The 26,011-nt window shown below is 50.5% G+C and overlaps 3 protein-coding genes across 3 annotated transcripts; 1 reads left to right on the top strand and 2 right to left on the bottom strand.

Annotated features, from left to right (window-relative positions):
• Window positions 1–453: 453 nt before the first annotated feature.
• TGME49_318675 (3'5'-cyclic nucleotide phosphodiesterase domain-containing protein) lies at window positions 454–13,020 on the top strand. Its single transcript, XM_018782938.1, has 17 exons — window positions 454–2,063; window positions 2,441–3,224; window positions 3,761–3,860; window positions 4,233–4,334; window positions 4,762–4,920; window positions 5,268–5,427; window positions 5,891–5,931; window positions 6,264–6,317; window positions 6,555–6,722; window positions 7,068–7,117; window positions 7,247–7,352; window positions 7,726–7,833; window positions 8,414–8,553; window positions 9,003–9,266; window positions 9,697–9,884; window positions 10,346–10,373; window positions 10,946–13,020. The coding sequence occupies exons 1-17, from the start codon at window positions 1,556–1,558 to the stop codon at window positions 11,355–11,357; spliced, it is 3,372 nt and encodes a 1,123-aa protein (XP_018638012.1). The 5' UTR covers window positions 454–1,555; the 3' UTR covers window positions 11,358–13,020.
• An 831-nt stretch (window positions 13,021–13,851) lies between these two features.
• On the bottom strand, window positions 13,852–17,988 carry TGME49_318690 (RNA recognition motif-containing protein). The gene has a single exon (XM_002369766.2). It carries the CDS (start codon window positions 17,502–17,504, stop codon window positions 14,058–14,060), a length of 3,447 nt encoding a protein of 1,148 aa, XP_002369807.2. The 5' UTR covers window positions 17,505–17,988; the 3' UTR covers window positions 13,852–14,057.
• Window positions 17,989–18,719: 731 nt separating this feature from the next.
• TGME49_318700 (eukaryotic initiation factor-6, putative) lies at window positions 18,720–24,969 on the bottom strand. The gene is made up of 5 exons (XM_002369767.2): window positions 24,354–24,969; window positions 23,611–23,793; window positions 22,511–22,797; window positions 21,976–22,081; window positions 18,720–21,241 (listed from the first exon to the last, which is right to left on the bottom strand). Exons 1-5 carry the CDS (start codon window positions 24,406–24,408, stop codon window positions 21,078–21,080), a joined length of 795 nt encoding a protein of 264 aa, XP_002369808.1. The 5' UTR covers window positions 24,409–24,969; the 3' UTR covers window positions 18,720–21,077.
• Window positions 24,970–26,011: the final 1,042 nt, after the last annotated feature.

Genomic DNA, 26,011 nt, shown 5'->3' with positions numbered 1-26,011 from the left:
GAGTTTAACCCCACTGCCTTAGAGAGGTCGCGAAAATAGCTGTAGCCTGAAGCTGCGGAGGTGCCTTACTCGCATGTACTACCAAACGGCAAAACGTACCACGAGCCAGCAAATGGTCGATTAGAGATGCAGTTACCAACCTCTGGATCACTTATATTCGAGGAAACACAAACACCAAGAATCACGGAATTGCTCATGTTTCCTTGAAGAGGGGGGTGTCCCAGTTGAATTCCGTTTCATCTTGCTAAAAAAAGTTATCTTCCGTGTCCATTCCACTGGGGGCTGAACAGCCCGTGCCCCCGGGCACTTCACGTCTCGGCCAGGGGTGTCGCGCGACCAGCACTTTGTCCTGTCGAAACTTGCCAGTGGTGTCTCTTTGTTTTTCTTGACGTTCCTCACAGACTGTAGGGAGTATTGTTTCCTTTTGCGTAATTCATCTCATCTGTTTGTGTGAGGTAATCCACTGACCGCTGCAGCTAGCCCATTTACCGTCTCACTTGGAACCCACCGGTCCAAGGCACCACACGGGCCACGGCGGTCGGCCCGCACTCGTCAACTTGAAATGGGAAACACGGCGACATCTGGGTGGTGAGGTCCGTCGACGTTGCGCCTCGTCTGACAATTTGTGTCACTAAAATTTGCGGGCTTCTTCCCTACGCCTCATCAACTTCTCTATTTTCTCATTACGATGTGGTGGCCTCACTATTTTTGCCTGGGTTCCTTTCCAGTTTGAGGGCGATATACTGCGCGGGGACTCTGCTTCTCTTGATAGCTTTAACGCGCGATTTGCGTAGGCGTCTGGGACGTCGAAGATTAAAAGCGATACTTAATAAGTTGTACCTCGATTGGTGCAGCAGTGGCGTGTCAGTCCGATTTTGGTGTCCGAACTGAGTGAGTCGGCATCCGGTTGGTCAGATATCGAAGCAGTCGTCGGGGTAAAATCCCCTCGCTGACCGCGCACGTCTGGTTGCACGCTTTTTTGTCACCGTGTGCCCGTCTTCAGGTTGATGAAGTCTTCCTAAGATTGGAAAGCGTTCACATGGGAACTGGCGCCTCGAAAGTTCCATATCTTTTATAGAAACGTGGGGTCGCGAAAGCAGGGGTATCCGAAATTTGTAGTCAGCCCCCTGTGATCCTGAATGTCTTCGGTTGCAACAGGTGTACGTGGATAACATGATATGAGGCTTGTGAATCATGAAGTGTCATCTGTAGGTGCTTCAACCCATTGCTGTGATTGTATTCAATGCGGCATGGTTTTTGGGAACCCTGACGCGACGCCGCCTTACGGACACCAGGCCTCCCTAAACAAAATAGCATTACGGGGCTTTCGTCCTCGACATTAGCAGCACCGCCAAGAGCGCTTTGGTACCGAAACAATCGAATCGGCAGGATTTAAGCTCTTTCGTGTGAATGGATCTCCTCGTGAGCTGCCCTGAAAATACGTGAGTGACTTCATTACGTGGGTGGCAGCGGCCAGACCCGGTTTCCGCTTCGAACGGCGGTCAAAAAACAAAAAAATCAACTCGAAAGCTGCTACACACTCAGGGTTCTGGGTATGGAGGAGCGACGACTCTTGAAGGGGAATTCACAAACCCCGCTTAAGGCCTCGGATACTCAGTCAACTGAGAATGAGTTGCCTCTGCCGAAAAACCTTGGCGGTAGTTCTGTGCACGGTCGCCAAAGTGCGACGACCGACGCGGCGACACATGCCCCGAGTATAGCAAGCGTGAATAGCAAAGCCGAATCTGCAGAACCATCGCAGTGCTCTCCAAGTGGCGACGCGCCTTCCGAGCTAAAATCGATTTTGGTCAATCGCCAGCTGAAGCCACGTGACGCAGATGAGGATGCTGACACTGGGAAGGGTCCGTGCTTCGGGCCCACTCAGTCTCAATTCTTTGGAACTGGTCACTCTCAGTCCAGCTGTTGGGAGCGGTTTACGGATTTTATGATGCCCCTCTGGGAAAACGAAGTTAACTTCGTCCTTAAGGAGGAATGTGACAAGCAAGCATTTGCAGACCGGGACCCGCGGCCTATTAGATCAAAGCCCAAGTTTTTGTCCCAAAGTGAGTCTCTCACGGAAGGACAACTGATTTATAATCAGTATCAGTTTTCCTGAGGGCTTCCTCTTTCACAAAGCAAATCGCAGTTCCGTGATGCGTAACCTGAAATATCCCTGATCACTGTATGGCGGAGGGGGGGGGGGTGAATCCAGTCTTGCAGTGCCGCGTAGGCAGTAATCAGACACTCGTGAGATTTACCGGGATGTCACGCGGAAACTACCGGTCTTCCGCGGACGTCGCGGTCGGACGATCTGTTCCACGTGGACGCCGGGCAGAAACTAACTGTTGTCTAACGTTGACTGCGTAGCCTACAACACCATTCAGATGCCCGTAGACATCAATTGTGGAGCTTTTGATTGTCCTATGTTTTGTGACTGTAGCAATAAAAGCGCAGGAAACGGAGGCAACAACGGTGAAAAGTGTTACTTCTGTCGTGTCCGCGTCTTCATGTGCCACACGAGCCGGACAGATGAAGCGTCGACCACTGCGGACGAGCCTGAATTTTTGGGGTCTTACATTTTTGGACAAGAAGATTGAGGAAGAATTCGAGTTTAATAATACTCGAGTGTTCAAATATAGGAACGCGTTCACAGGTGTTGTGTGTTTTGCCATCGTCGCGCTTGACTATTTGCTATTCCTATTGGCTGCAAATTCCACCGTGTATCTATCTGGAGCTCCTGTAGCTCTCATTGGCTTTCATCTCATATTCAGTTTGTCCTTCGTATGCATTTTCTGTTTCGTATTCATCTACAAATTGCCGTTTTTCCGGACGCGACAGGAACAAACGAGTTACATGATCGTCAGCATGGCATACATAACTGTATTCATTATTGTTTTAGCTACCAAAATCCAGCTGTACTGGGGGGATGCGTGGGAGAGACTGGGCAAGGACTTCCTGACTGCCAGTCTGGTTTTCTACAAGGACCCCGATTATTCACCGAAAAAGGATGTCAACGACCCCCGTTTCGCGGCCTTTGTCGTCCTGAATGAGATACTTCTCAGCAGCGTCGTGGATGGTTACTACTACGTCGTAACTCTCCTGTTCACTGCCATATTGCCTTCGCGGAATCGTTTTATTGCAGTACACCAAACAATCATTGTCCTTCTGAACTGCATCGTCACCCTTGTGGGCGTGGGCAGATACACAGCGCTGATTTTCCCCGCGTAAGTTCGCTCTTTCTCACGCTTGTTGTGCACGTTAAAAAACAATCGTAGATTTCTATGTCGTGGTAACGGCAGAAATAGGGGTCGGATAGTTGTAGTCAGGAGTCCTTGCGTCAGTCGGCTCGCAGTTTATTGAACGAGTGAGAAGATGCGTCGTTGCTGGCTTGTCCCTTTCAGCCATCCCGAATCTATGGTGTCACATGAGGGATTTCATCTTATCTATCTTGTGCCACTTTTGTGTATTGAGTGAACAGGTTTTCTGTTTAACAGCAAACCTGTTCGTTTGCACTACCGCCCGCAACCGTGCTGGCCGATAAAGCAGGAGGGAAACATCTTTGGCCGCTGTTCCAGATCCTTTCCTGACGCATTCGTCTGTGCTCACCATCACTCTTGCAAGATTTTGTGCTCTACGGCCGAATATCCTGTCACGGGTTACTCTGCGCAGTAGCATGTGCCTCCTGTAGCCTTCCTCTGGTGCACTGACGGAACACACTCACAATGTTAGCACATCAACATTCGTTTTTTGTATTTTCAAGGTTATATCGAATTACCACGATGGTAAACGCATACATACTCGGTCTGTCGGGTGAATTCTTGGCTGAGGTACAGCGGCGCGGCCTCTTCTACGAGTGGTATGTAAGTAAAACACTTCACCGGACCGGATTGAATGAAAACATTTATGATAGCGTCTCCTAGCTCCCCTCGCCTTTATGCCGTACCTAAGATGACGCACCTGTCTGTGCTTACAGACAGATGCCTACTAGGTGTATGTTCAAGAGAATAAAGAATGTAGATGGTCTAAAGGAAACTACGGACAGGGTAATAAAAATGCTGATGGACAAGGGAGTAGCTGCTGTTGGGCACTTCTTGATGCGCTGTCAGCTGTAGCAGTTGTGGGAATGACATTCCATTTGATGGGAGAGGGGTGTTCAATTGATCGGTAATCCATTGCGGGCATGACATGCAAAAGATTTTCGTCTCTCGTTTGTGCTGCTGCATTTGTTATAGATGATGAGGAAAAAACTGAACCAGATCCACCAAGAGAGAAAGAAGGCTCAGAAGAAGCATGCAACTAGCGGACTGGATGATTTGCGGACGTCGTTTAACGAGGTAACTGAAATGAACCTGCAACGGTCTGTGATATTCACACTGTGAATTTAGGGGGCCACTACATGCATGCAAGTGCTGCGTTTCAGTTGTGGTGATGGGCTTCTCGCTGATATGATGCTAGCAGGCGTGCTTCGCTTTTTCACAATCGCAGTGGGCTGCATTTCATTTCTCACTGGGAGGATAGCAGGCGGTCGAGGTATCAAAGGACCGTTCTTTGATGCTCACTATCTGATGGAGATGTCTGCTCACATGAACTTTCTAGGAACGATGGCCTGCAGGCTAGCCCAGATATCGTCGCTTGAACGCTGCTTCCCACAAGCCTTCTTCTTGCAGAGGCGTACACAACCAATTTTTTGCTGCTGTCCATACGATGCAGCCAGCTTGTCTGTGACGTGCTTTTTCGCACGTTTTGTAACTGCCCGTTCAGATTCGAAGCGTTCTTATACAAGCCAAGATGAGATGCAAGGAATATGATGTGACCTCAGAGGTCAGCCAAGCTCTCGAGCTTGTAGAGGAAGCCATGAAGCTCCTTACGAATTCGTGGAACCTCTACACGGTCCAGATGGACGACACCCTAAAAAAAGAGGTCAGCCACGTACTATTTTCAGCGTCGTAGAGCGCTCAGTAAACAACGTACAGTGGTTCGAATGACAACCTGGTGTCGGGTGGAGGTCTTTACAAGATTAGTATGTTGATGTTGAGCCTGCGGAAGTGCCTGGATTGACAATACTCAGCAGAAAGAAAACAGGATGTGATTTATCGGTTAACTCCTGCTTCGCACCGTTTGATATCGGGCCTTGCCATTCTGGTATACTATGGGATGTAGCAGGTGGACCAGACCACGCGGACAATTTCCAGGATGATTTACCACATTCTTACCGTAATTGAAGAAAGTCAGTACGTGGGTATAACTGTGTCACTGTTTCTTCTCAGGAGTTCATTAAGGCCATGGATGTAGAGCCTAGAGTCAAAAGAATATGTCTTGTCTCTGGGCCTCAAGGGTCAATTCGGACTGCAGTGAGGAGCATGGTCGAGAAGGCTGAACATGGTTCGTCCTCATTCGACGACAGAGTTGCTGCCCCGAAAGTTTCGCGTAAGTTCTGCCTTGTGGTCCCCACTGTTGTTGGTGGGCAGATCCCAGGGACGTTCGAGTGAATGTACAGAAGTGCGTTCGCAGATTCCTTGCATTGCTGGTGCTACTATGGAGGGCATCTTCTTTACTCTCCGAGGACGAGCACGTGTTCGTAGGTTGCCTGGCAGCACTTCAGAATGTTCATTTTTTGCTCCACTAGTAGTCCTTACAGATCGGTTGTACATGAACCTGCCGGGGCCATATGAATGGCGAGCTGCCCATGTCTCGTGTAGGGTCGGCTCATGTGTTTTGCTTGGGCATTGTGACTGGGTCGGTCGTGTGGTGACCTGTGCCAGGTCGATGCGCGCGCCATCTCGAGGTTTTGAAGGGGGAACGATGGCCGCCGACTGACTCAATACATGATAGGAAGACGAATAGCACACCCTGTCTTTGCAGACCTGGTATTTGTGTGTCTTTCCCACAGTGGAACTTCCAAAGGTGACCAGCCTGTTGGCGACCAAATACGTAAGAAAAAACAAGACGCTCTCCTTTCTCCTGAGCTAATTCATCTATCCTACAGTGTCGTGGCTTTCGGTTTGCATGCCGCGTGCGTTGAGGGGCGCTACACTCTAGAGTTGTCCCCGCATTATCGTCAAACATGCATTTTGCTTTTTGGGGACATTTCCGAGAGAGGGCAGAGATGTAGAGTCTTGTTTGCTGCAGTGGAGAAGGATACGACCGACAAGACTTCAGAGGGAGTCTTCCTGCATGCGGACTGCCCGTTTCCGTAGTGGAAGCTTTCTCGTGGAACTGACTTAAGCTCACACCTGGTTAAGTGCGCGTTGTCCTCGTCGCAGGCGGTCGATCTTCTTCCGGTAGTTGGCATCGACATCAGCTACAACATTCTGGAGGTAAGTCTGGAGTTCAAGAACTAGGCAAGTGTGGGTGGTGCACGAATCATTCAGTGTGTGCGCCGCTCCCGCCACCATTGGTGCCTTAGTTTTTACAGCTTGTCTATGATTTGAGCGCAGCGGCATTGGCTTTCAGTGCACGAATCCTTAGTTTCCTGATGCGATGCCTCTTTCCTGCAACATTCCGCCGATGACAGTGCTTCCTTCCTGCTTCTCTTTGCCGCCCTGTGATACCAGTTCAGTAAAAAATGTCCAGATACGGTTCTTCAAGAGGTCGGCTACGTCTTGCTGAATCGAATCGTCTGCGACTGGGGCTGCGAGGATAAAGTTCTTTGCGAGTTCCTGTACATGGTCAAAACTCTCTATCGAGAAAACTCCTATCACAACCAAATTCACGGCGCAATGGTAAGGCCAGAGCGGAACAGTTGACTTGAATGTCGGTGTCGCTTACTGCGTGACTTGAAGCATGCAAGTAGCGTCAGACTATTTTTAAAAGAAACGATACTGCAGCGTCCTTGTCACCTGGAGTGCCAGGAGACCCTGGCCATTGCTACGGCTTCACCGAATGAGCGAAAGTACAGGAGATGGTCGCACGAAAGGATCACGATGGAACCAGTGATGCACATCTAGAGCTTCACTGTTAACGGGTATATTCCAGTGCGGTATTTCTTAATTCCTTCTGTCGACCTCTCTGGCGCAACAAGCCAAGGCAAATGACAGCCCCGGTTTTGCTGCCTGTGTGTTCTGCAGGTTGCCCATTATATGGTTTGTCTTCTTCGAGGTCTGGGAATCAACCGCGAGTGAGAAGCAGCAAACGGTCAACTAACCTGTTTCACTTGGTGCAAGATCTCGACAGTTTCTGCAGAACCGAAAAATCTTCCGCACATTCTCTGCTGATGTGCTGATTGTTTCGTGTGTGTCCGACGCAGAATGAACTCTCTTTCCACAGCAGCCTGTGCTGTCGCTGCCCTCTGTCACGACATCGGGCACCCGGGTAGAAATAACAACTTCTTTGTCGCCTCGGGAGCTCCCCTGGTATGCTTATTTTTAGTGAACCGACTACATTCAGGGTTTTAAAGCCTTTCCTGGCATGAACAGGCAGTAGGGGGTTGTTTTCGAAGAGTGACGACACACACAGTACCGAAGAGGCCGCGGTGCTGCCTCTAGACAGTATCACATTTTCGCTCCGCTGAAGCCTATATCGATCTGCGCAGCTTTTGGATCACGAATACCGTCTCGCTCAGGAATCGAAGTTCCACCATATTCCTCGATGTTGTACTCTCCAAGCATCTAGCTGAAGCCGCGATTCTGCGGCACAGTTTCTTGGGTAGCGTCACACGGAGTAGCTTAACTGTGGGACGTGCCGTGCACCTTTCAGTTTCTTAAATCTGGTGTATGGCGTCTGCAGGCGGTGCTATACAACGACAAGGCAGTGCTGGAGAACTTCCATTCTGCTCTTACCTTCCGTGTCCTCGGCAGACACGACTGCAACGTGTTCGCGTATCTTTCGGATGAGGTAGGTGTCATTTTTATTCTCTTGTAAAAATTAAAAAAATTTTATATATAGATTATTAGTTTCAATATATTTTAATAAAGTGGGGGGGGGGACGTGGGCCACGTTGCGAGAGTCGCTGCTCTGATTTAAAGACCCACCGACACACTTTGCTCACGATATTTACACACTCCAACCACAAATATATACATTTACGTGGGCATGCAGCGGCATATGTACAGATATATAGACGCATTTTATCGTTCGTTCTTCGAGTCAGTACTGTGCTATGTCGATGCCGCACTGGAAGTCGACACCGTGTTTAGCATTACTGCAGCGGGTTGCGCTGGTGGTGCGCGCTGGAAACATCCTGCAGCTGTATATTTCGTATCATCAAAACAAGGGCGAGTACGCTTTCTGAGGCCGCTCATGTCCACACACTGACGTTGTAAGCATTTTATTTGAGCAGCACCAACAGCACAAACATGAACCCGCGGCATTGCCATTCTAAAACGTTTTTTGTCTAGTCCATGCGCTGACATACGACCTCAAGACGCCTTCGTCATAGATTTTCCAGCAACATATTCTTTCTTCTACTCTTCAGGAATTCAAACATGTTCGAGCAAACATGATCGACTTGATCCTCGCAACGGACATGAAAACTCATTTCGACTTCCTTAGTCGCTTTAGGAACAGGCGCCAGGCACCAGGTTTCAACTTCCACAAAGTCGCTGAAGATCAATGGTAAGACGCCCGGCTCTAGGCGAGATTACAACATGCTTTTCATACCTTTTTGAATTGGATCGGGGCTGGTTCATGACATTAGAACATGCTTCGGCTGCTGTGTCCTTTATTGTGTCAAAAACGAAGTGCTCTACAATCCTCTGGTTTCAAGGGCACCATTGCGTTTTAGTGAAAATAACTTGTCGCTTCGTGGTCACGTCGGTGGCTTTCTCGCTCTAGAAACTGAGGCCGTCACATATAGATAAAACATGAGCTGACAAAACGTCTTCTACTAGTGCACAGAAGTCAGCTTTTGACTCGTGCGGACCACTGACCATGCCGTTTCCTTTGATCTGGTGTTACAACTGAAAATAATGTCTCTCCTGTTCCGGCGGTTCCGTCACATTACTGGGTTCTCATATGATGGGCCAAGGATACAGTGTCATAAACTTCGTTTGCTGTGCGTTCAGGCTCGCTGCGGAGATCTGCATTCGAGCGTCCGATCTAGGGCATGCGATGACTGAATGGGACCAACACTTTGAGTGGGCCTCACGAGTTGTCACCGAATTTTATCTCCAGGGTGAAGAGGAACGCCGCCTGGGTTTGCATGTCTCGCCTCTTTGTGACCGAGATGATCATCCGTCGTTTTCCAAGTGCCAACACGGCTTCCTCGGCTACGTCGTCAAGCCACTCATTGCTGAACTGGGCGAATGCGACACCCTCCAAAGGATAATGTGAGTTGGAACAGCGATGAGGTGTTGCTTTCGTTGACAGGACCAACGATGAAAGTTTCCTCGGTTCATCGTTTCTCTGAAGTGCTAGGCCGTTGATCTGAAGAACCAGGAAGTTTCTTGCTGAATGCATCTGCATGCGAGTGGGTGCCTAAGAAGCTTCTACTCTCTGTTGCTAAAAATTTTCCACATCTTTCATGAGTCGAGAAGGGTTGCAGCAGGTCATGCTTTGTGGCTAGGATACCTAAGCGGTGATGCTAACAGTCGCCTGGAAATGGCTGTTACGTAGACAGGCGATAGGAATTGCTCGAGATCAGTTCTGAAGGAGACAAATTATGTGTCTTGCTTGTAACAGGCAGGTCGACGGTTCTCTCCAGGACGAATGTACGGAGATCGTGTTCTGGACTGTTTCGCTTGGATTTTTTGTTTTCAGACCGCAGCTGATGCAGAACCTCAAAGAGAACATGGAACGATGGGAGGCATTTACGAACGAGGGCGTCAATGTGGTTTTGTCTTCTGCTGCGCTGGCGTATGATATCAAGGGACAAGGCGTTGACGTTGACGTTGACGTTAATGTCCTTACTGCGAAAGATATTCTAGCGCAGAGTAGCGACAGTGTTAGTAAGTGATGCTTAAAGCTCACCAGTCATGTCACATTAGACATCCGCGAGACGGATCGTTTTCCAAGGTGTTAAAACCCGTTTCTGTTCGGTGGATTGCCGACAGTATCTGTGCTCCTCGTACAAAACTCAGGCTGCCATCGGTGCAATGATCGTACAGTGAGTCTCGGTGCACTGCCTGACCTACGTGGATAGTTTTTCGCTGATGATCCGCCAGTTACACCACGTTCGCATTCCTCAACGAGCTGTGAAGTCGGGCACAGAATCTCCCCGCTATGTGAAATATTCGAGGAACGTTATATATGTCGAAAAGAGCCGGTGCATGAGTCTGATGAGCCGATGAAATCCGCATATCGGGGGTGCTTATTGCCGACTAGTTCTGACAAGCAGCTTGACATCCGGTGCTGGCATTCATTTTAGCTTGCAAAGCTCCCATGTATGCTTGTGTGTTGTCTGCCTCAGGTGATTTGAAACATCAGAGGCGTTCAACGTAAGCCTTTTCGACCCGTTCAGCAACTAAACGATGCCTGTCCTTACATGACGGAAGAGTCGCCTACGGAATCATTGGCACGCGTTTCTACTGTGTCGATAGATGCGGTTCCAATAGCAATATGGGGTCTACATTGCCGCACACACACAGACGGCAACAGTGTGCCTCCTTGCATTCAGTGGGAAGCTAGTAATAGGCGGAAATCGGCGCATAGGTATCTCAGAGGTCATGACGGAGCGACGTAGATGCTTAGCTTCTACGATGCAGGTTTTTGCACGATGTTGCACAACAAGGCAGCTCTCCGCGATTGTACTCTGTTGGTTCTGAGGCGAGTGGAGAAGGCTCCCTAAAATGCACTTTTACGTGGAACGTTAAAGATACTCCGCGACATCCTGGTACTTGTGTCCAGCTGATTTCTGCAAATCCAGTGTATGCATGCCCCTGCAGTGGAACTCTGCGACTCAGTGGGGAACTCCCACCGGGTGGGAGCATTAAAAATGACACTCAACTGCCATGTGCTGGTCATGATCCTTTTCCACTGGTCGGTGTGTTGAAACGATTGCACTCCTCAGATCAGAACGACGTGACTCAGCCATGCAAAGCAACTCAACAGTAGGGGCGCCCGCCCCTGGTTCAGAGGCGGTCTTCGCCAATCGCAGCTCGAAGCTACAGGAGACGCTTATTCAGCAACAGCGCGACTTTGAGATCCAGCAGCAGAACTTGATGAAGCAAATCGTCGAACTAAAGGAACAGAATGCGTTCGTGAAAGCGGAACTAGAACGCCAACGAGCTCAAGTGACGAGACAGTATTCAGGAATGGATCGCCAGGACAAGGGCCTAAGCTTGGTGGAGGGACACGACAATGAGAAGCATCATCATGCTTCCTCCCAGTCGAGCGCGTTGAAGAAAGCTTCGCAGAATAGCGGGACTACCCTTGAGTGTTTTACATCGAATAGTCTTTTCGATGGGCTTAATCGGTCCTGATGTGGCGAGCCAAAGGACAAAGTTGCGGTGCCTGCTGTCGAGCGACGGCCGTGAATTCTTCTGGTGCCATCAGACCAGAGAGGTGAACGTCTAATGGCTGTCGCGCAGACAAACGCTAGACTACAGTGTCGGGGTGGTCTTGGCCGGATGACTCCACTCGACGTACATCTCAAAGTAGTCAGTATGTCAGGAAACAGGCACTTAGGCGATGTATTCTCCCGCTGACCCGGACAGGTTAGTCCCGTCTCCTCGTCGGTCGTTTGTTTGATCCGCAGCGACAACGACGAGACCAAGCCTTTACAAATGTTGGGATCTGCATCCAGTATGAAATAGACGAAACCCAAGCCATATTCCGGAACCTCTGCACTTCAGGATACTGTCCTGAAGTTTCGCCGGGAACCTGGACTGCGGTGTGGCCTTTGTCTGGATCTCGGATCGTGTTGTTTCTTGCTGACCAAAGGTTGCTCGTGACAACGCGGAGTGACTCCGTGGCGTTTCCAAGGTCAGCTGGACACGCAACGTGGGCTCGAGAGTCCAGGGGCCCTGGGGAACTGCTAGGGGCTGTTTTGTTCCATATATTCTCTTTTGGCTCCTACTTTGCTAAATTCGCCGTATGCATTCGTCTACCTGGGAATTCTTAACCGATGCAGATGTATCGAGAATACACTTGGTGACAGTCGAGGCCTGCATTCGCGGGGATCCAACTGGGGGTGCAGAGCGACCTTCGCTTTGCAAGCCTTCTGCCTCGCGCTTGCTGACGGCCTAATGATATTTTTGCAAACTGTCTACAAAGACACAGGCAAAATGAAACGCCTTCATTCGACGCCACGAGCCGAACGAGCGCTTGACAGTGTTGTGTGTCCGTTCTGTGAAGGTTGACTGTGTTGGAGAACAGCCTGCCTACGTCTCCAGATGCAGTTGTGTTTCTTCCGCAGAGATCTTTGCGCTTCGTTCCAGGTACCCTAAACCTTGGGAACGGCGAAGACACAAAATTTCAAAGCCGTACTGGAATCTCGCCGAGCAAGGACACAAAAGCTGGATGGTGTTCGGAGTGCGCGTTATCGCAGCGGAAAAGCGCTGTGTGAACGATTTGTAATTATCCCGATTTTATTTCACTTTGTCGCACGTGGATTATTAGTGGAAGGCGACAAGGTGGTAGGGCGCAGTGGGAGGAGCGCACGGACCGAAATGATCAACATGAGTGGAAAATGATATCGTTAAGACCACTGGTGTAAAAACATCAGGCTACGCTTGTCTCATCGGCTCTTCTCTCGTGACTCAGCCCATTATGCTTTGACCAAAAACATATCGTCATTCCCGTCCGTAAATGGTCGTGCAATATTCGTGGTTTTTGGCAACCTAAAAGCGTCCATTTTTTTTTCGTCATGTTGACCGTGTGTAACATGTGTAATCTATCCGTTTCCAAAGACGGCGGGTCAAAGGCAAATGTGAAAGAAAATCCAGGAATCAGCGGTGTCGACGGTGCAAATTAACCTTCGTGGCACTGTTATTCCTTCCCTGAAAGTGGTGCTCCAGAAACAAGAACAAGGTCTCCCAATGTTATAGTAAGTCCATTGCTGTGTGTACAACGGTCGAGAACAGTTACATATTCCCTCGTGTGCAAACGCGAAGGACACCTAAATCATAACCCTAATCGTGTGGAAACCTCTGTCTGGCGCTGATCGTTATGCTGATAAGCCATGCCTCTTTATAGCGATGTATATCACGCACTCACACAGAGCCGTCATTTTGAAAGCAAAACACAAGCAAGTGCGGTTCCGCATGAGCGTTAAAAAGTGAAACCATCTCATGGAAGCGCCGTCCAGTAGTTGTCACGTTTTCTGTGGCCAGGAAAGGTGAAGACGATAAGATACCGCGAACTGTTGAAAATCTGCGATACGGTGGTCACCCCAGTGCCAGCTTGGCATCAAAGTAATCTTTGTTAGGTGGCTCTGGCGAGCTGCCATCACAACGTGATTCGAACGAGACCTTGCCACACTTGTCCAGCTCAAGTTCGGTGACGAAAGGGTGTTTAAAAAGCACAGCAAGTAAACAACTAGCATTAATAAGATATTCAGTAACAGTGCCGAAAGGGGATCAGCTTGTCCGTCGTGCTAGCAACTGTTGCAAATTTTAGAGAGATCAGCACACCCGACTGCTTATCGCATTTTGCCTTCCGCAGCTGGACAACTCTGAGGGTTTGGACAGACGCACTAGCGCAACGTATCGTCATGGCGTCAGAAAATTATCTGCATACGTGTTGAAAAACTGATGCTACCAGCCTTGGAACGATATGGGCATGAACGGTTTATTGCGAACCACGCTGCACGTGGAAGCGGCGCGACTGCGATTGCTACACACTCTTGGTGAAGAGAAGTTTCTTGTACATTATAGCCGTTTGAAGGCGACACAGCATGCGGAAGGTGATACTCTTAGCTACGCTGCTGCCGCGCCGTTACTGTCGTTCGCTTAACTGTGTCTTCAGCTTGGATATGCCGGTTGACTACAATTATTCTCTGTGTATCGTCTCCAGACAGATGTAGAGCACATGCAAGAGTACTCGCGTGTCAGTCTTTGATCACCGTTTGTCAGGCGACCCGTAAATACCACGTAAAAAGAAGGAAACCGTGCCATAGTGGCAGCATGGTGAGGGCAGTCCAGACTAGGCGCCTACATGGAAATCCCGCTCATTATGTCTGGTCAAACCGATGCCTTTTTGGAAACCTGCTCTAGCTGCGCCGGCTCCAGGACAAGCCTTCTTCCGTACAGATGGCTCCCAGTGAGAGCCTCGACGGCGTTCTGTGCTTCTTGCTTCGTTGCGAAATCGACAAATCCAAATCCTCTGCTTCGCCCTTCATGTTGCCTAGGGATGCATACGCGTGTGACATTTCCATATGCCGAGAACAGGCCTCGCAGATCGGAGGCGGAGGCTTGAAAAGCTAAATTCCTAACTAGTACTTTGTTGCTCTGAGCTTGGCTCTTGCCACTTCCGCTGCTGGCGCCACCGCGCACTTTCACTCCTGTTCCAGGCTCTCCTCGTGGTCTTCTTCCTGCGGCCTTGGAAATAGATATTTGCAATACGTGGTCGTCGACGACGACGCCCTGCATGCGCTTACACGCCGCCAGCGCGTTTTCCGCCGAATCGAATTCCACGAAGGCATAACCCATGGATAGCAAAGTTTGTGCGTCTCCGTTCTCTGTGGCCTCGGCGGCACTGCTCGACACCGCCTTCTTCTTCACCATGAGTATCGTTCTCCGGAGGCCTGGACACCCAGCAAAAACGTCGTTCAGCGTCGCCTCTGAAGTGCAAAAATTGACGTTCTTGACGAAAAGACTCACGCCTTGGACCTCCTCTTCAAAGTCCCCACGAACGTCGTTTCCAATCGTCTCGATCTCCTTCACCTTCCGTTTCTTCAAACTCGTAGGCGGGTCCTGTTTTGCGGGTCCACTTTCAGACGAGTCAAGACTATGAGAGCCGAGCGGCTTTTGCCGAGAGGCAACTGCCACATCTGAGGCGTTTCTGGATGAGCTGCGCTGTGGCTGCTGTCTCTCCCAGTCGCACGCCGATGTTTGCTTTGGGTCGTCACTTCCCGCCAGCTTCTTCTGTCTCTCGTTTTTCGATCCGCCGTCGGCGACACCTCTCTCGGCTATCTTCGCTGCGCGCACTTCTTCGACCGCCCCCTTTCGCGCCGTTTCAATTTCTTCTTCTCTTTCGACGAAGACATTCACTGGCGCTTTCTCGAGGAACAGCGGGACGTTTTTGTACTGACGATATGCCAGGTGTCGAAACGCCACCTCCGCGTCTTTCTCTCGTTCGTACTGAACAATGGCAACCGTTTTCGAGGGGGCGAGAAGGAAGCGAGCCAGAGGACCGACACGCTCAAAGAGCCGCAGCAACTCTGCCTCATTCACGTGCGCGGTGGGCAGGTGCTTGACAATCAGTGTGTCTCGCGATCTAGCGATGTCCGATCGAGACCCTTCTTTCTTCTCCTGGTTGCCTCTGCCTGAACCAGTGGCAGTCCCCGATCCAGGATTTTCCTGGCCAGTGCCGGAGCTTTGGCGATAGGTGGCAGTAAGGAGAGTATTTCCTCGTCGCTCAAAGGCCTCGAGCGAGATTCCCTCTGCCTTAATCCACGCCCTTGTCTGAGTGAGCAGGTGGGCCTCCATGAGCGCGACTGTGGCCGCCGCCGTGTTCTTCCCCGCCAGATTTCCTGCGCCCTCATCCATCAGGGCTTTTCCTTTTCTTCCAGCATCTTCCCCGTCCAACAGCAGCGCGGCTTTGTCTGCCTGTAGCTCACTGAGCACGGCGTCAGCAGCCGAATTCGCCGAGACGTACAGCAAGTTCCACACCTTTTCCGCAGCGAACTGCTCGTCCTGGCTGACCAGCTGCTGGAGTTTCCGAGCCTTGTAGCTGCTTCCAGCGAGCTTTTTCTGCCGGGCTAGACGCCGCTCTTCGCGCAGCTGGAGACGCCGCTCGCGCGTGGCGTCGGGCCGCGCGGGGAACGCGCGCAGAATCCGCCCTTGGAAAATGGAGCCGTTCAAGCGCGGCAAGGAAGCAACTGCGTGCTCCGGAAAGACAAAGGAGACGAATCCAAAGCCTCGCGGCCTCTGCGTCTCTTCGTCAACCACCAGGTGCGTCTCTGCAACTTCCCCGTACTCCTCGCACAAGGCACGCAGCTCGTCCACTGTCGTGGCGAAGGGAAGGTTCTGAATCAGCAGGCGGCCGTGGGAACCGAGGAGCGCCAAATCTGCAGCTTCGTTCTCCGCCATTTCCGTTGAGTCGGCTGCCCCTCCCCCGTCCCGAGTGTCATCTGGTCTCCTCGAGACGGGAGTGTCTTCTGCGTCGGCGTTCGTTAGCGAATCAGCGGACTCTGCGAGAGCTGTGCGAGCGCTCTGCTGGCGGAGCCACGCGAGGTCATCGATTTCGTCGTCGCCGGATTTCGAATCGTCAGCGCCCGAAATGGTATCAGAGGACACAGTCGCCTTCTTTCGCTGGTGCTTTTCCTTTTTGCCGTCTTCGTTGTCATCAGCGTCGCTCTCTCCGCTGCTCTCCTCGCTGTCGCTGTCGTCGTCGAAGAGCACGCGTGTACGCACACTCGAAACTCCGGCCTTCCGAGCGCCGACCGACTCTTCCTCCACCACTGTTACCTTCCCCTTCGCTTCGCCGGTGCCTCGCGGCAATCCGGCCCTTTTCACGACTTTTTTTCCTCGATTGGCAGAATCGGCATTCTTCGCGTTCTCTGCCTTCGCACCGCCTGCTCCGTCAGAACCGGCTTCTCCGCGCTCCGAAGGAGACAGTGTGGTGCGAGGCAGAGCGTACGAAATCTCAACTTTTCGGGTGTGAATAAAGGTGCTTTGGAAGTGGTCTTTGACATTCATGGCTTGCTCCTGCGTCTTGAAGCCGACGAACGCGCACTGGCGGCTTTTCCCTCGTTCGTTGCGCAGCAAACAAACATCGGTTATTTCTCCACCCAGAGACGACAGCTTCTGTTTCAGCTCCGCTGTCGTAATGTACGGCGGCAAGTTCTTGACAATCAAACGGGAAGACCGGTAGTCGGGAGGCACGTCAACCGCACGACCATTCCACCGCTTTCCGCCTGGTCGCTCGCTGCTCTGACGGCGATCTTCAAGGGCCTTTCTGTTCTTTCCCGCAAGCTTCCCATTTCCCTTCTGGATATTTTCGTCGGAGAACATGTCAAGTTCTTTTCCCCTTTGCCGCCTGCTCTCTTGCTGTGGACCACAGGTTCTCCCGTCGCCTCCTCCCGCAAGTGAGCCGAGTTTCTTTTCCGGATCTCGAGATGCTTGAGGCAAGTTTGCACTGGTAGAGTTACTTTTCCCGCGTTTTTTTTGAAAGACTTGCTGTTGTCCTTCCCGCGAAGCCATGCCACGCCCTCTGTTATCAGGGGAAGTTACGGGAGAAAAAAAACCGTCTTCGGGACCCTCGTGTCTTCTTTCATCCCCCATTACCTTACGCCGCTTGGACTGGTGATGCTGTTTCTCGCCTGCGAACTCCCGGTGCACCAGAGTTTCAGCTGTTTCAGAGAATCCCCCGTCTGGGGCTTCTCGATGGTCAGAGGCTTCGGCCCTCGCCGCCGATGTCGAGGCGCTGCCGCGCTTAAACCCACTGCGTTTTTTCTCCATTGCCATCTCCGTGTGACTTTCTTTCTCGTCGGAGTGCGAGAGAAACTGACGGAGCAGGCGGGCAGCGAGCCGTCAAAAAAGGCAGCAGGGAGACACAGAAGATGACGGAAACGCAAAGGAATACTAAAAGGTGGACGGCCCAGACTTATCGAGCAACGCTACCCCGATTCAGTTCCAAATCGGGAGCGCCTGCTCTCCAAATGTTGGGAAGGCTGCGTGTGGCGCGGCAGCGAATAACTCAAGCAGGCTGCAAAGCCAAGTCCTTCACTGCTAACAAGAAGCAGTCACAGACAAGAAAACAAGGAAAACGGGAACTTTCGTTTCTCAGATATGAGTTTCCAGGCCTCTTTTATGTAAATACGCATAAGAAGAAGATGGTAGAGCCCGAAAGAGTTACGAGTTGCAGCGGGGAAAATCGAAGTGTCGTGCTCCGTCCCCAGTAATCACAGCAAGACAGCCACAGAGCGCGAGTAGTGGGATTTTGTTGGACTTGGAGCTCCTCATGTACTAACAAGTCGGAAACCGTGCATGTTTTCCACATCGGAAAATCCCTCCTAGTTGCTGTGAAGCGTGGACGCGATTAGGCGGAAGACTTGTGGGCAAACAGGAATCGATTCTGTCAACCGGTTTGCGCATTCTTCGCTGCATGCATGCGTTGCATGTCAAAAATGCCGCTCTTTGCGCACAGAAGGAACCAGTTGTCGCACAAAGAAAGGCAACGTGTCTCTTCTGATTATCGCGACAGATACTACAAACACTCCCTCGATTTTGGGGACTATCAATGACTAAGATGCAGGAAGAAAGTTTCCGTGGCGCTGACGCGGAGGTGAGATGGCGTGAGAGAATGAGAGCCAGGACTTGAAGGCTGTTTCCTTTCTTGACAACGGTGAAACACCTTTTCACAGCCGGAGACCTATCTGATCCGGTCCAAAGAGAGTCGCTGTTGCGTCCAAGACTCGTCTGCATCAACCGATAGCGCCACAACTTGTCAAAGCGTTCCCGATCACCCACGGCAAATGTGGGGGACTGTCGTTGGAATCTCAACATGCCGTGGAGCATGTCAGTGCGTCTGGTTTTACACTATTGGAGAAGACAAAGCAGAAGATTAGGGGACGGTGGACGTGTAGTGTCGTGACCACACTTCTGTCTGCCTGTTCACCCCGGCACATTTAGATGTCGGCAGCTTCCCCGGTCGGGGAGGTCTATTTACGGCCGTACGAAAAAATATTGAGGCAGCCAGCGGACAGATCGGGCTCAAAACGCCAGTCACTCCCAACATTACGGAACGCAGCGCAATTCACTGAGATCGATTTCTGTCCTTCGACTGACCTGCACCGTAGGAGCGGGAATTCCTCATTGCCGTGCAGGTGGTATGGCTGCCTCTGAGATATGTGCTTTGGACGTGGAGAGAACGTCCTAGCCCATGATTTATGGGGAAATATACACCAGCCCTACACGTTTTTACCACTGAGCCGCTGCAAAGTCAATGGCGGAGAGATCTAATCTGATGTCAAGCGTGATTTCTGTCACCGAAACGAAGTTGATCTGGATCTATTGACTCTGCATTTGGATGCTTTTGTACAAAATGGCATATCTAGGACCATTGAAAGACGCACTTTTTTTCTACTGGGTGATATGGGCGAGATCCTTATCGAGATCTCTATAGATTACTGCAGGCTCTTCTGTCACAACGTTACAACTCGACATCTTTTTGTGTGGGCGTAGAATGTGTTACAAAGCTATTTTTCCTGACTCTCAATTCCCATTCGCAACCAGACACGGCACCACAAGCGGCATTTGTGTCCGCGATAAAGTCAATCTAGCGGGGTGCTGGCACCCGGAAAAAGAAACAAGCCTGCGCTTTTCATGGGGAACTACTGGCTTCTTGCCTGCCACCACTCCCAGACTCTGTCTGAGTCCACGACAGTACCCCACGAAGCTACCAACCCCTGAGCGATTATGTCTCGTGTCCACACATTTACCCTACATATGGTCGCCTGTTTATCGCACTGCATGTGTTCTCCAGAGGTCACCACCTTCCAATCAGGAGGAGGGATCCAATTTCTTGCAGTGTATCGGTTCTGCATATTTCTTCCCAGAGGTGTGAATATCCTGACCGTTTGTCGACTGCTACTTCACTATTCACTGCTGAGTTATTTCCAGATGCCGTTTTGCAGGCGAAAGCTACTTTCCACAATAGGACGGCATTTGTGTTGCGAGGGGTACCGAGGCGTACCAAAACGAAAGGCTAGGAACACTAGTGCCGCCTCTTTCCAGCGTAGAGAAGCGAAGAGCATAGGCGGAAAGACGGCCCACTCGAACCTAACTGCCGTACATCCGAGAGAGGTTCCCAGGTCTCACCGGGAAACAGACATCCACAAGCATCACTCCTGGACGAGCACCGACACCTACTGTAATGTATTTATTCCCAAAGAAATATGTGCATTCACCGGTGAATCAATGGAGCGCCTCCCTCAGTGATAAAAATCTCACAACACCGGCTGACTGCGCCGCATCACCGCCTCCGTAGAAAAAAGAACATGATGTCTTCACATGTCCATGAAATGCATACAAGGAGTATGTGTATGCGTATGTGTTCACACATCGTGCTCTCCTAAAAAGTCAACCAACACGCGACACCGTGGATGAACCTTCCTCACTCGCCTTCTTTTTCCTCCGTTCCCTCCCTCGCTTTTTTCTTTTAGAGGGTGGCGACAGGCTTTCCAGCCAAAGGGCCCACCGGGAAAGATTATTTTGGATGCAGGCGGCCAGACAAGAAAGACGAAGTGCAAAATTACTGCGAATCGACTCTGGACCCTACGGTCGATGTCAAGTTCTTCCCCACCTGGATCCACCTCTCGAGACCGACTGATGGGCACACGAAGAATGCACTTCCGTCTGCGATCCCTGAGGTTTTCCTCGTCTTTGTGCTGACTGAACTCGGGTGAGAAAAATTGCCACTTTTTCGGTGTCTGCGCGCCCGGCGAGACACAACAATGGCCCGCGGGTGCGCCAGAACGCGTTCCACGGACAGCGAAGAAGCAAGGGAATATACAGAATTAATCAGATGATAACCTAAAAGAGAGAAACAGTGCATGCGTTCTCTTCCGCTTCGAAAGGCAAAAATCTAGTCTACACAGAAGAATGCAAACAGATAGATGACGGTTCACCTTCTGAGCCGCTTGGTGACAGTCACAGATTCCTCCACAAACACAAAACACACATACACGGATAGAGGGACAGACAGAGGGAGGGAGAAACACACTTACACATTTGTGCACGTATGAATAGGAGGGTGACAAGCAAGAGCGAAGACGAAGAACAATCTGATAAATTCGATGAGATTGGAAAACAACGGTAGTTGAGCTCAGTTTTACGGCCATCTGAACTGGGCGTCGCGCATTCTGCCTCCGAAGGGAGACCACAAGAAGCAACAGTGTCCAGTTCTTTAGGACACTTGGGCATACTTAGGCAGCCACAAGCATCCCCCCAGAACAACGGGAGCACCTGTAAAAATGGCCACAAGCCGAGCTATGCGCAAAAACGAACGAAACAGGAGCTGCTCCCCTGACCGCTCGTTTAAGACAGCGTGTCGATGAGCGAGGACCGAAGCGTCAGGTCGTCCACCAAGTTCAGTTTCTGTTGATTTCGCGTCGCGATTTTGAAGATCCTTTCAACCACTGCAAGCTCTGTCGCTGTCGTGTCCATGCCACAGAAGGCTGCCCAGTCGTTCGCAATCAGACCTGTAGACGTGGAAGGAAAGGCACAATCGCCTGAAGCATCGAGTGTTCTCTCGCGTTCATATATGACGCAGACACTCACCGCTCGCCACACCAATGAATCTTCACCTTGCAAACAAACTGACGTCTTCGCGTACACACCAACTGATTAAAACCGAACAGGAGCATGTACGTCTATTGAGAGCGACAGCAAGAAAGAGAACTCATGAAAGAAACGGACACAGGCGTCGTGCCACCTCACAACCAAACCTGCGGCTTGTACAATCCTGTGGCTTCATCCGAATGTGAATTCTGTTTCGCCACACCGTGGAAAATATATCATCCTATACACACTAAATCGTGGACACGGACAAGCATGTGTATAAGCATGCACACACTTTGGCCAGATACAACGATCCATATTTATATCTATCTACGGGGAGACACGGAAGCGCGCCCGACCAGCACTGAGTGTTCGTGCACACAGAGCCCTCGCAAACTTCGCATGCCTGGTTAACCCTTATATATATATATATATATATGATAGTATATTATCATCCACGATATATTAACCAAAGTTCGGTCCGACATTCCGTTACACTATAAAAACAGTACATGGCTTCCGGAACTTTTCAGACCACAGTAACGGCGAGCAAGAAGCGTGCTTCACAGGAAACATATGCTTAGCCGGGAAGCCAGAGCCACACTTATCCAACCGAGTGCTGACATACGCCTCTCTGTACATCCAGCTAACTCACCTGCGCCAACCAAGTCAGAGCCGCGGTTCACGGTTCCCGCAGTCAGAGGCACTTGAAGAAGCTGAGAGAGTTCCTCCATGTCTTCGACCGGCGTCATGACGTGCACCTGCAGTACAACATGGGCACAAACGTAAGTAAATCTTGAAAAAAGGCGGAAGTGTAAAGGTCGTGCAGCTTGATCTTCTGCGTTGTTCCGTCAGTCAAATACGCTTCATCGAGGCTCGAGCTGGAATCGCGAACGTTTCCTCCACAGCGTACACAAAATAAGCTGTGATCCAGATATTTCCCCTGCCGCCCCCAGATCCTAAACCCCGCATTACGAGCATACAGATCGTCGCTAGACCGTGTCCTGTATCGATGACATTAACAGTAGAGGTTGTCTCTGTCCACCTGGTTCGCGATCACAACAGAATACAACTCAACTCGAATCCCTTGTCTGTCTCCACAACCCCTCCCCCTCCTCCGGAGCAGTCGTCTGCGTTTCCTGTTTTTTCGTCAAAAAAGTTGCCTTTCTGCCGGGCGCATGCAGACGCACCAGGCCGCCTTGGTTGGTGAAGTGGCAGTAGCTGCCGACGAGAGTTTGTTTGCCAATGGTCGCGCGAAAGGCTTCGACGCCGAGCACGTCCTGCACGATTTCCTCCGTTTCCTTGTCCATGTCTGTATGGAGAAGAGCGACGTAGTCGTTGCACGCGACGTTGTTCCCCAGCGCAGACAGTCGCTCCTCGACTCGACGAATCTCCACAGAGTCGGGCAGCGAGTTCCGCAAGTGCTGAAGCTCCTGGTCCGTCGTGATCGACGGGACGATTAAGCCGCGCCGGTTGCCTGAGCAGAGAGAGTGGAATTGAGTCAGAAACAGTTTAGCGGCTCTCGGATGGGTGTGCCTAGAAGTCCAAGAAGTTAGCACCTTTGCTTCCTCTCTCGCCTCTAAGCGTCGACCATTTCGTGCTTCAAACGGCGCAGAAGATAGTGGTACGACCATGAGAAAAAACCAAGCAACGGAAGACGACTCCGTCACAACTCCATCGCGCTTGAGAGAGAAGCGAAAAGAAAAAAAGCGAGGAAGAGAGCGCCTTCGCTAGAGGCTCGGAGACACGAAGCGGCGGGTGTCTGTCTGTCGAGCCAGTGCGCTCCACCCCCTGGGCAACGACAGCTTTGGCTCTTCGCCGTACCCTAAAACAAGTCTACGGACACAACGGAGGAACGAAAGAGACGCATGCCAAGCACGGGTTTGAGTAGATCGATAGGCCTTCTTTTCAGAGATACACGAGCAAACGCACATTTGTGTGTGCCGAAAACGCTCGTAGCGCCAGCAGAAAAAACTGTGTAGGGAACTGGTGGGGGAATCGGTGAAAGAGGCAAGATCGGGGAGCACATACGCACACAGCGAAAGACAGAGCTATATACGTACTAACACGTATATACTGTACATTTGTGTGGGTGTGTGCATGTCTCCTCTCTCTCTCTCTATGTATCTATCTATCTATCTATATATATATATATGTATGTATATATATATGCGCCTTGTTGGATGTGGACGCATCCGTGATACGTAAATACAAATGCACAAGTGTCCACTACGTAAAACGAGCCTGTAAACATGCACTGCATGCGTCACCCTCGACAAGAAGCACTTACCTACGCAGACTCGCCCAATCACTCGAGTGCCGCCAACAGTGGCATGGACGACGGGGATATGCGGAGCCAACTCCGCCTCGAGAGTGCTGTAAAAGTGCTCCGAGCCTCCAAGAGCAACGAGACAGTACGAATTGGTGAGCTTCGCGAAAACACCCACTTCGTTGCTCGACTCAAATTGTGCACCTGAAAACAACATCAAAACAATTATCTTCCGTTAACATATCATACGCATATATATATATATATACTGATAGAAAAACTCTAAAAGCATGCAAGTATGTCCCATTCACCCACGGAAGCAAGAAATCTCTTCCGTTGACAGTCAACCGTAAATGTATGTGTATGCCTGTCTACAGACACACATGCATACGTCTCATAGAACCTGGTACGCTTCAGATCTGCGCAACGATGCGTGGTTGTGTTTCCAGTGTACTTGCTGTTGAGGATCTGCATATCTAAAAGTACACTTCACCAATTGTGTATACCCCGGCATTTACGTGTGTCAAATCCACGAAACCATGCGGCTGAATGTGCCACCTCCAGTGCACGACTTGGCACCCGCATCCAGCAGTGGTCCCGGTGCTCGTGATGTGAAGAGCAGCTGGAGAAACACGAAACATTTCATTTCTAACCAGTCGTCTTCGAAAATCCATGTTCTGCATGCAACCAGGTGAAATTTGAGGTGCGAGCGTAGGGCGAGCCGTCTCTCGTCTTTCCATGTCGCCGTACAAATCCTCACTTACGCGTCGCCATCCTAGAAGAGCCAAGTGACCAGAGTGCCGCGCAGGATGCGTTCATAAGATTCGTTCTCCTCGAAGAATGCTGTGGAGAGAGTCGCGAAGAAAGATGGGTCTTCGGTCGCGCGTGAGAAGCACACTGGAGGGATACGCAAAAGAAAGAGAAAATGGCGTCTCTGTCCTCGACAAACCGACTTCGCCGAGAAACAGCGGCGAAACAGACTTTTGCTGCCGGGAAGGCGAGAGTCGGCGTTGCGGTTTAAAGGAATTGGGTTCTCCTCCTTCAACTGCAGAAAAACGGCCGAGGTCAATTATCTGGAAAAACGGAAAAGTCGCGGCCCTTGTGGGCAGACAGCTGACTCCTTTGCTGATTTTCGGCAAGCAGATGACGGGGAAGGCAGATTTCAACCCGGTAAGAAATAAGAAAAGTCAAATTGGCGTCCCGATTAACGCTTGACTCAAAAACAATAAAGTTCCGGTTTCTGCGCCGCAGAACACACCACTCGTTGTCAAGGAGCGACGCGAAGATGAGGGGCGGGGAAGAGAGCGACAACCAAGAGGGGAACTTCAAGAAGAAGAGAAAACAAAAACGAAGATAGGTTCAGAGTGGCATTAGACTTCTTGCTTGACAATGTGAACACCGGCGAGAACAGAGAGACAAGGGCGCAGAGAAGTCGCCGGATGTCCTCAATGAAAAAGCAAGAACGCGCGAAAAACGCGCGACGCTAAAACTGCATGCGAGCGCCATGGAGCCCGGAAAAACAAAGGCACCTCAGCCGGTGATTAATTCCACGAGCGCCTGTCTCAGCGTTGGCTCTCCTCGTTTTCTAGCCACATTTCGGTTACGCACTCTGGTATAGAAGGGAAGGGATTCGTATTAAAGTTGGAGACGAATCTTTCGAGGAGAAAATTCAACTTTCTCTCCCCACTTCCCGTGATCCTCGAGGCCTTGAACCGTGAAGGGCCTTGAGAAACTGGTCATCTCAATGCTCGCTTCAGACTGGCTCACAACCCTCCCAGTGATGGGGAGACGGCCATCTTCATATAAATCAATCTTTACATGTCTACTCAACTAGTTAAGTCTGCATATGGTCTTGTAAAAGGTTGGGAGCAAATTTACATTGTTTCATATGCCGAACAACACCTACATGAAAGCTGTTGCCCGCTTCACCACCAGGACAACACATGGACCCTCATATGGTGCCTAGGGGATGACATAGACGTACGTAGTTAGACGTGGACGTGATCTAAAAAGTGCATCTACGTAGGGAAGCATATATATATATATATATATAAAGAGAGAGAGGAGAGAAAGGATTATTTATGTAGGCACGAACTTGCGCCACAAGGTTGTTCGCTATCAAAGATCTGCGTTGCTGTTTTGTCTCAATGAAGGTACGCCTCAAAACAACAGAATTTGTCACTCGGGAATCTGCTTCACAACTTGTTTGTGTTGAGTCTCCATCATGCTAACAAGTAAAATAGCGAAACCCACTGTCGTCACGCAGTGGCCACTCAATACATACACAAATACACATACAAATCCATTTGACTATATTTACAGATATCGACATAATTGCGATACACACATGTGGATGCAGACTGGGTACTCTTTAACGGTAAATCCAAACGGATACGCTGTGCAGGACACTTTGCGGCTGAAG

Source organism: Toxoplasma gondii, chromosome IV (assembly GCF_000006565.2).
Source record: "Toxoplasma gondii ME49 chromosome IV, whole genome shotgun sequence".
NCBI lineage: Eukaryota > Apicomplexa > Conoidasida > Eucoccidiorida > Sarcocystidae > Toxoplasma > Toxoplasma gondii.
Note: the sequence above shows the minus strand (reverse complement) of the source record. Positions and strands in the feature narration are given on the sequence as shown.